The sequence below is a fragment of the Trachurus japonicus genome, unplaced genomic scaffold, assembly GCF_045865225.1.
Source record: "Trachurus japonicus isolate A0001 unplaced genomic scaffold, Traja_1.0 AP030635.1".
NCBI classification, from domain to species: domain Eukaryota; kingdom Metazoa; phylum Chordata; class Actinopteri; order Carangiformes; family Carangidae; genus Trachurus; species Trachurus japonicus.
This window is the reverse complement of record NW_028220768.1, coordinates 131918-142056: the sequence shown is the minus strand read 5'-3', so window position 1 is coordinate 142056 and position 10139 is coordinate 131918. Positions and strand designations below refer to the sequence as shown.

The 10139-nt window shown below is 39.1% G+C and overlaps 1 protein-coding gene across 1 annotated transcript; it reads left to right on the top strand.

The window, feature by feature from the left end:
• The first annotated feature begins 446 nt into the window (after positions 1–446).
• Positions 447–8061, top strand: LOC146960180 (butyrophilin subfamily 1 member A1-like). Its single transcript, XM_085772560.1, has 5 exons — positions 447–471; positions 935–1303; positions 1397–1681; positions 5672–5769; positions 7915–8061. The coding sequence occupies exons 1-5, from the start codon at positions 447–449 to the stop codon at positions 8059–8061; spliced, it is 924 nt and encodes a 307-aa protein (XP_085628686.1).
• The last annotated feature ends 2078 nt before the right edge of the window (positions 8062–10139 follow it).

Here is a 10139-nt window from a genome sequence, read left to right as displayed (position 1 = left end):
TTGCACTTTTACATCTCATCATTTTTCTGGCACCTTCGTATAGAGGTAAAGTCAAAGCTACTCTAAAAAATAAGTTGTATATTCGGCACGACTGAGATGATTCTACACAAACACTCTGAAGGTTCTTTATCCATTTAGTTTAGTTTAGTTTTTGTTTTGCCTTCAATGTTACACAGTTCAACATTTACAGTTAGTTAGTTAATTTTATTGTCATATACATTAAAAGTACTGTGTACGACAATGCAATGAAAAGCAGCCTGCCAGACACCTCTTCCACCCTCATCACAATAAAAAACAATAAGTCGACAAATAAATAGTCATTAAAATAGTCTAAACAACATTCAGTGAACAAAGAAAATGATTACTCTTTGCACTAAGTGCTCCTGTTAAGCAGCCTGATGGCCTGTGGATAGAATCTGTCCTTGAGGCGACTGGTGCGTGCCTTGATGCTTCTCAGACGCTTGCCTGCCGGTACTGTAGGCAAACAGCTTGTGTGCTGGGTGGTAAGAGTCCTTTAGAGCCTTGTTCTTGCAGCGGGTGGTGTAGATGTCCGTTACCTGTGGCAGTGGTGAACCAATGATTTTTGAAGTGGTTTTTACTGTCTTTTTGATGAGCTTATGGTCCTGAGCTGTGATATTGCCAAACCAGGCAAAAATGCCTCCTGTGAGGATGCTTTCAATAGTTGATCTGTATAAGTTAATGAGAGACCTTGTGGACAAACCATTTTTCTTGAGACACCTCAGAAAGAATAGTCCCTCTTGTTCCTTTTATAGAAATGATAACCCGACCTAAATACAGTAGATAAAGTTTTAAGAAAAATAAATAAATTGTGCATTCATATTCAGTGCATATTTCATTAACTTTTAGGCATTCAAGACAGTTCACTGCTTGACTGATTCAGTATTTTGATTATTTGTGATGACTTGAATTAAAGTTACTGTGTTTGTTCTTTCACCTGCAGCTCAGTCAAAGTTGGTTTGTTCACATCAACCAATCATAGCCTTCGTTGGTGATGATGTTGTTCTACCATGTCGCCTTGAACCTCCCATTGGTGCCTCTGGCAGGACAGTGATGTGGACCAAACCTGGTTTGGACCCAAAGTACGTCCACGTCCACAAAGATGGACGACTGCAGTTTAAGATTCAAAACCCATCTTATTTTCTCCGAACTCGAGTGTTTGTGGAAGAACTGGAGCGAGGAAACGTCTCGTTGAAAATCTCTGGAGTGAAAGTGTCTGATGAAGGAAAATACACATGTCACATTGACTCAGTGCAGGAAGAAGCTTCTGTCCATCTCATTGTTGGTGAGTACAACACTGTGTTGAGTCAATGAGCTGAATTAACAAACATATTTTGTTTTTGTTATTTCAAAGAGACTTTTCTCCTCTTGTCCCCAGGTTCAGTCTCCTCACCTGTCATACAGATTGTTGCTAATACCAGTGGATCAGTGTTGTTACATTGTGAGTCTAAAGGCTGGTATCCAGAGCCTGCGCTGCTGTGGCTGGACGCTGAGGGAAAGCTGCTCTCTGCTGGACCGACAGAGACAGTCAGAGGTCCTGATGTCCTCTACATTGTCAGCAGCAGAGTGACTGTGGAGAAGAGACACAAGACTAACAACTTCACCTGTAGAGTCCAACAGAAGATCATCAAACAGACCAGAGACACTCAAATTGACATCACAGGTAGAAATCTTCACAACCTTCTCCATTGGTTCTGTTACTGTCTAGAGACAATATAAATATACATATCAATATAGACACACAAATTAAAACTATGCTGCTCTCTCATTTCAGTTCCTTTCACCCAGGACCCACATGGAAGTGATTCTATTATTTGGTTTTTCAATGTGCTCATCGTGGTCGTGGTCGCTGTTATTATTATTTCATTATTCTTGTGGTACTGCCATCGCCGTAAATGGAGGTGAAGGACAACTCATGAAGAAAACACAAAAGTCTGAACTCGCAAATCATCCACCACATATGAATATTTGTACAGTAGAGCATCAATGAGCTGATCTGGACATTTCATCACCAAATACTAATGTATTCTTGATCTGATCATGTAAATAAATTATGCATAATTTATTGTATGAATAAATATGAAAACATCACTATATGGCCTGCTACATTTTCTTTCCTTTACAATCAGATAAATTATATGTCATAGTAATTATTAAATTGAAAATAAAATAAAACTTTAAATAGGAAATACAATTTATGAAATGAAAATGAAATAGATAAATGAATAAAATTTGGAGTGAGGCCAAGTGTACAGCCACAAGAACACGAGTTAGAGCTGAATGAAGTTCAAGGGTGCAAAATAATAATTCAACACTTTTTTTCTTCATGTTTTGTAATACTAATTTCATCCACAAGGGGCTGCAGGAAGAAATGCTGCCTTGTTTCTTAATTTGTGTTTGTTTATTTGTATTTTCAGCCTAGTAAACCAACCAATCACTGTGAAGCGAAAGAAAAGCTACAGGAAGAACTTGACTCACATGACAGATGACATCATCACTAAACACTGATCCACTGGAGACATGTAACTTTATCAGAGTTAGAAATGGAAAATGCTTTTGGCTTTTCCCTGAGTCCCTTCATACTACAATAATATATTTACTACTGTCTATTGCCACCTAGTGGTGACATGGCTGTACTGCAAGTGCACATATTTTTAAAATACACCTCACCATACACGTCACAGCAGCTCCTCTTTATTATTAAAAGGACCTGTTCCCAGACATATTTGTCTTTAGAAGTAGTTTGGTGACCAAAAACGGAACCGTCTCTACCTAGAAATTGTAAAATGGTTTTGCAGAAAAGAGTTTATGATAGTGGAAAACTCAAAGATGAAATTAAGAAAATGAATTAGTTAATTATTAGTTCAATGTATTATTTTCAGTGTCTGTCATTAACATTGACTTGAGACGTTTTGTACCTTGCATTAATATACTGTAGCTACATAGTATTTAAAATCAGCAACTTCACACCCAAAAAAACAGTCTGAGTCAGATTATTGCAGTGCTTCACACTTTTAATTGTTCATCAGACAAGAAAGAATAGTTCACTGTGCAGAGTAAAGTTGTGCTTAAAGCTTTTCTTTCCGTAACACCTTTGGTTTATTACAGGCAGAGCCCATCCACCTCCTGTTTATGTCACTTGTCGCTTCCTTCCGTAAGTAGCGTTACAGCGATAAAGCAGAAATAAAGATGTGAAATAGATAATAGAGACTTCAGGATATTGAGGATAATGACGGGGACTCGGTGCAGGAATCATTTGTTTCTCTTGACGCAGATTAAAAAGCCACTGGGCCACATCTGGCCCGTGGGCCTTAGTTTGCCCAGGCTTGCTTTATAGGGCCACCATACTGTTTTGCTTTGTGTAACCCTCTCAGTATTCAGGGTTAGGCTACTAAGAATCGTGTGATACACAGGATATAATGTGTTTTGAAGTGTTAACTCCGTTGTTCATCACTGTTTATTCAGGTTAAAAGGTTTAATTTTACCACTGGTGTCATATGATAGCTACAGCCGTTTGGAGTGTAAGAGAAGTTGCTGTTTCCGGAGCGGGCCGTGAAGTGCACACAAGACCGGAAGAAGGAGACGTCGTGAAATGGAGGGAAAACGTTTGAAAGACTCACCACAACATGAAGAGTGGACTCACCTCGGACTGTGGATGTGTTAGAAAACAAAGACAAGCATCTTCAGTTTCTGCTCGACGGAGCAAACGTCGGGTTTCTCCACTACTCGGTGAGTTGAGACATTTTTTAGATGCGTGACCGTGACGTTAATTTTACGAGCGAGATGTTAGCGGTTAGCGGCGTCGGTTAAGCTAGCACTACTGTTGCTACCATGGTAATAACAGATCTCTTCATGGCTCCTTTGGAAATGTAGCCTAAATAATAATAACATTTGTAGTTAATGTTAAACTGGTTGTGAACTTTAAGTGATGATATCTGAGTGTGCTCCGTGTGTGTGACATGAAAATGGGGAAAGAAAAAAACCCAATGTTCTGTAAAAACTGCTTTGTTCAATTCAACATAGTGAACACAGATTAAAGATTTTACACTGCTCAACATTATTTTGTTGAGAACAACAGTAAAAAAAAAAAAAAGAGTCATAATTCATGGGTCAGCTAATCAACATGGATAATTTACTAGCCTTCTGCCAATTTTTGATTTTTCAGTTTCATTTTATTTAAGATTTTTTATAAGGTTTGGAAAGGTTTTGCCTGCATTATCCAGGCAAAAGTAAAAACTAGATAAAAATCAAGATGGGCTTTGAGTTTGAGATTAGAGTTCACACACTCTGAACCAGTTAATGTTTAACCAGGTTGTCTCTGATAATAGACAGTCATGAATGAATGTAGTAATGGAAAAGTCCTGTCTGTTAGTCACAGTATCAATGCTGAATCAGGACTGTTGCTCCTACTGTTTTTTAGATTTTTTTTTTATTGAAATATGTTGCAATAGGTTTACATGGGTGGGGTTGGGCATATCGAAAGAGAAAGTGTCCGGGTGAGAGTCGCCCTTGTTGTCACAACGCGTTAAAGAAAACCAGACGGCGGTGCCTCATTCAGTTTTCTCTGAGCTGCGGTGTATTGTTAATCTTTATTCAGCAGAGATGGGGAACTTGTTCCTGTTGTCGATCTATTTGCTGTTTCTGTCTGTGGTGGCTGATGTTTCAGGTAGGCTGATGTTCATTTCTGTTGAAGAATCTTTCGGGCAGCTTTTCCTTGTAGTCAAAGTATTACTGTTGATAGTATTTACTCACTATCAACCTTTAAAGGCTTCAAAGGCTGCACAATCATGTTGCTCAGCTAGTTTGATGAGAAGTTGTTTATCTGCATTTTAGAATTAATTTAGAATGAGTTAAAAAGTATTTATCCGACCTTTTACTTTTATGTTCTTAAAAAATCACTGAGATCAGCCAGTCAGCTGCTGAATATAGTCCCACAAACCAGGCTGAGGACCAAAGGCAACCGAGCCTTTAGTGTGGCCACCCCTAGGCTGTGGAATAGCCTTCCCTTTCATATAAGATCAGTCCTCTCTGAAGACCCATTTATTCGACATGGCATTCAACTCAGGTTGAGGTAGAGCCGTTTTTGCTTTTTACTTTTTGTTATGTCCCAAGTGTATGCATGCGTACAATTGTGTTGTATGCTTTCTATGTTATTTTGTCTTTCTGTACAGCACTTAGGGCAACTTTGGTTATTTTAAATGTGCTTTATAAATAAAATTTGACTCGACTTGACTTGACTAGATTAAACCAGTTGTCCCAGTGCTACATTTAGAACTAATTCACACTAGTTCACAAAGTATTTACTTCATATCAAAATATCTTCTTTCATTATTTTTCAAGGTTTGAAGGTTGACACAGCTGCTTTGAAAATCATGTTACTCAGCTGGTTTGATAAGAAGTTGTTTATTGAGTTTAACCAGTTGTTACAGTGGTTCAGCCAGTAGTGAGTGGTATTGAACTTGTGGCCTCGGGCCTTTCTCTCTCACACACACACATTTGGATTAAATTTGACTGAAGATTTCCATAGCACTGTTTGTGTCCTAGTAAAAGACTTCTAAAATGACTTCCTCAGTTAGGACCAGACCTTGTAGTTTAAATCAATAACGTGTTCAGTGGTATTATGACATATTAAATGTAACATTTGTTTCCTCAGGAAAATCAGAGGTGAAATGTGAAGGACCAGTTAATGCAGCAGTCGGTGATGATGTCATTTTCCCATGTTCCCTGGAACCTCCACGCAACCCTGCAATGGTATTTACAGGGTTCCTACGCAAGTATGGAAAGTATGGGAAAGTATGGAATTTGATTTTATACATTTCCAGGTCTGGAAAAGTATGGAAAATGGAAATTATTGTATGGAAATTATCTGGCTTAATACTTAACACTTATCTAGGTTTGGTCTCATCTGAAGTTATCTGGGTTAAAGCAGAAGTAAGTGGTCCGGTCGTTTTGGCTAATGCTGCGTTCCAGGCAGGCTTTTGAAATCGTGAATTACAGCTTCAAGTCACAACTTACGACTTTGTAGCGTTCCAGGCAACCCACTCGTGTTTTTCCGACCTGTTTTACCTGTGAAAGTCACTATAACGGCCACTCGTAACTTCCGACCCGTGAACTCGTACCAGATCGAACTGGTACGACTTCACAGGTCGGAAAAATACGAGTTTCCTTGAACGCACCATAACAGTCCTCGTCCCTACGTCGCCACATTCACGGCGTTCCTTGGCTGCACACACAGCCCTTCATGCCGTTCTCTCTCCTCATTGGATAAAAACTGTAGGATACGATAAATGTTTTCTCTTCGGCTCAGAGCAGAGCAGAGTGACTGACAGACCCGTGTTTCAGACCAAACACTCTATGTAAGTGATTGCTGTCGGAAGATATAACTATTTAAGACTTATATTAACACAAATATATCACTTACTTCTGCTTTAATACTTAAAGCAGAAGTAAGTGGTCCGGTCGTTTTCGCTAATGCTGCGTTCCAGGCAGGCTTTTGAAATCGTAAATTACAGCTTCAAGTCACAACTTACGACTTTGTAGCGTTCCAGGCAACCCACTTGTGTTTTACCGACCTGTTTTACCGGTGAAAGTCACTATAACGGCCACTCGTAACTTCTGACCCGTGAACTCGTACCAGATCGAACTGGTACCACTTCACGGTCGGAAAAATACGAGTTTCCTTGAACGCACCATAACAGTCCTCGTCCCTACGTCGCCACATTCACGGCGTCCCTTGGCTGCACACACAGCCCTGCATGCCGTTCTCTCTCCTCATTGGATAAAAACTGTAGGATACGATAAATGTTTTCTCCTCGGCTCAGAGCAGAGCAGAGGGACTGACAGACCCGTGTTTCAGTCCAAACACTCTATAGAAGTGATTGCTGTCGGAAGATATAACTATTTACAGGGATGCAAACAGCGCGCCGAAAAGCGAAACTCGCTTTTTTCATGACCAATTAGGTGACTTGTGTGAATCGTTCAGATCCGAAGAGTTTTTGTTTTTGAGGGAGGAGGGGGGGTCTCAGCGTCTCAGCTGGGTCAGTAAAATGTTTTTCTAACAGGCTGACAGTGACAATCATGTGAAACTGAGGCGAACTCATTCATGGTTGTCTCTGATTATACTGATAACAGCCTACCTCCAATGTTAACGCGCGACGTGCGCGCTGCGCTCGTTACCCAAAGCGGCGCGTAACCGCGTGCAGTTGGTGCGACGGCGACGCCGTTTTTCCCCCGTGCATGTCTGGAGCTGTGATGTCCGTGGAGCTGTGCGCTGCGGACATGCACGGTTCCCTACGTTGCTGTGTCAGGCAGCTCTGCCCCGTTTCAGAGGTGAAGGAAGCCCTAAGTGGAAAGACGTCGCCTCCGCGATGTAGAATGTGTTCAATTAAAGTGAAACTAACACATTATATAGGCCTATATGTCCATTACACACTGAATGAAACATCCCATGTCTTCATTTATTCAGTTTATTTTAATAGTAATAATTATGACTAACATTCAGTGAAGACCTAAAATTCAGTATCATTCAGTGAAATATTGCAAAGGATTTTTTTTTTTAAAAAAGCATTTTTAATATAGAAATGTTGGCCTTCTGAAAACTATGTCCATCTATATGCACCCAGTACTTGGTTGGGGTTGAACTACTGGAAATGGACTTTTCCATGATATTGTAATGTAATCATTTGTTAATGGTGAGCACCCCCCCCCCCCCACGCCAGACAATTCCTCTCTTTTTTGGTCCTGACCCGTTTGCATCCCTGTATTTAAGACTTATATTAACACAAATATATCACTTACTTCTACTTTAATACTTATCTGGGTTTGGTCTTATCTGAAGTTATCTGGGTTAATTATATAAATCATGGTGACCTCTGACCTCTGACCTCTGACCCTCAGGCCGTGACCTGCGCGGACGACGACTCTCTGAGGGAGATGGTCGAAGTGGCCGTCCACCGTCTCTACGACGCCCTAAGCCCCGCCTTCACGCCACGCCCCCTCTGTGATGTCATCAGCAGCAGCAGCGCGTTGCCGTCGGTGATGTAGCGGTGGACGATGAACTGACGTTTCTCTGTCACACTCTCTTCAGTCCTCGTAGTATCGATCGATGGCCAATAATCGGTCGATAACGGACCGATGCAGATGTTCGTTCGTTCATTTCTTTGACTCGAGGACTTTTGAGTTTTTCCAGCTTCTTCGTTGGAAACTTGGTTCCAAAGGAATCGGCTTCAGGAGACGGACCACCAATACCTTTATTGATTGATTGTTTTTGTACTTGATTTGTCTATAAAACAAAAGTTTGAGTTCTTCACAAGGAAAATAAACATTTGTCCAGAGAGAGAGAGAGAGAGAGAGGGTCACTGAGTTTCTGTCCTCGAAGATAAAAAAGTGAGTTAGATTTAATGTGAGTGAAACAACAATGACATCATCAATACTGCAGATAATTTATCAATCATCTTGTTTTCTATGAAACAAAATTAAGGTTAAAATCATCAAAAATGTTCGTATTGTTAAATAAAAGCAGAAAATTGTTGCATTTTAGAAACGGGAGGCAGAATTTTTTTATTTTCTTTCATTAATTTAGATTTTCTACAAGAATTTATCTGCAAAATATTTTAATTATTGATAAATAATTTAGAGTATTTTCTTTTTTACACTAACTTTAATATTTTTTTGGCTACAGGTTTTATGTTTTTATGATGCAAGTCGATCTCATCTTGGTCTGAATATTGATATTTTTAGATTAAAATATAAAAATAAAATCACCAGAGATTAAAATAGTCAATAAATTACATTAAAGCAGAATATTTAAAAATGTTTTTGACAAAATAATGATCCATTAATGAGAACCATGAGATCTTGCTGAAAGCTCAGGAAGAAACGTGAGTTGATAAAATATCAGAATATCAATAAAAACTCTTTATCGATCAGCACTTTAAATCAGACAGTAGAACAACGACACAGTGACGTTAACAACATGACTCTCAACCGACCTTTAATTGGATCAATACAGACGATCGTCAGCATGTACATAACACACAGACACACACATCACAGTGTACAGGACTCAACACACACACACACAGTATCAGATAGACACAATATTAAAAATACTGACAAGTGCATTTGAATACCACAGGAGAAGAGAAGGCACGTTGAGCTCTGACATGTCAAAAATAAACATTTAAAACGATAATATGGCTTCAATCAATCAACAAAAAAACAAAAAAAAACACAAAACTTACCACAAAATAAATCTGACACAGTAAAAACATGTGATGAGAATAAACTCTGGTACCAAACAGCTCGAGTGACACAAACCAAACAGCTGAAAACACTCTGAAGTTTAACATCTGTGTCTTTATCCCCCCCCCAAAAAAAAAACAGACAGTCACAAAAATAAAAGCAACAAAAGCAACAACACAACGATATTTTATACAAAGATATATATATATACACACACAGTAATAATAATAATCTGCCCTCGTACAGTAAGAAACAAACAGGTGAAATGTTCAGATAACTGACCTCAAACCAGGATAAAATACAATAACAGGGAGGTGTTTGATTTGATTTGATTTGATTTGATCAACTTTATTAATCCCAGAGGGCAATTCTGTTCGGCAGTCCACCAAGAACAATAATAATAATAATACAAGCTCATCCACAACAGCACATCAATACAAACTCAACAATACAGACTCATCCACATTCATACATATGCACAGGTGCTAGTTTGTATTTACAATGTCAGTGGAAGCAAAACATGACCTTTGTCTCCCGTTTGGCCTTCCAGCGTGTAAAAAATAAAATAAATAAATCAAAAATTAAAAATCAGAATCAAAAATAGATCAATAAATGAATAATCAAAAGTAAAGATAAAAAATTATTATTTCCACAAGCTTGGGTCTAGATTTAAGAGTCTGATAGCAGACGGGATGAATGATCTGGAGTAACGGTTAGTTTTCCGTAGTGGCGCTTTAAGACGGCGCCCTGAGGGCATCAGTACAAATTCAGATGACAAGATATGGTCATGCTGATTAATAATTGCTTTTGCTTTTTTAGCCACACGTTTATCCCAAAGGGAACTCAAGTCATCCTGCTGCACCCCTATTATTTTGGAG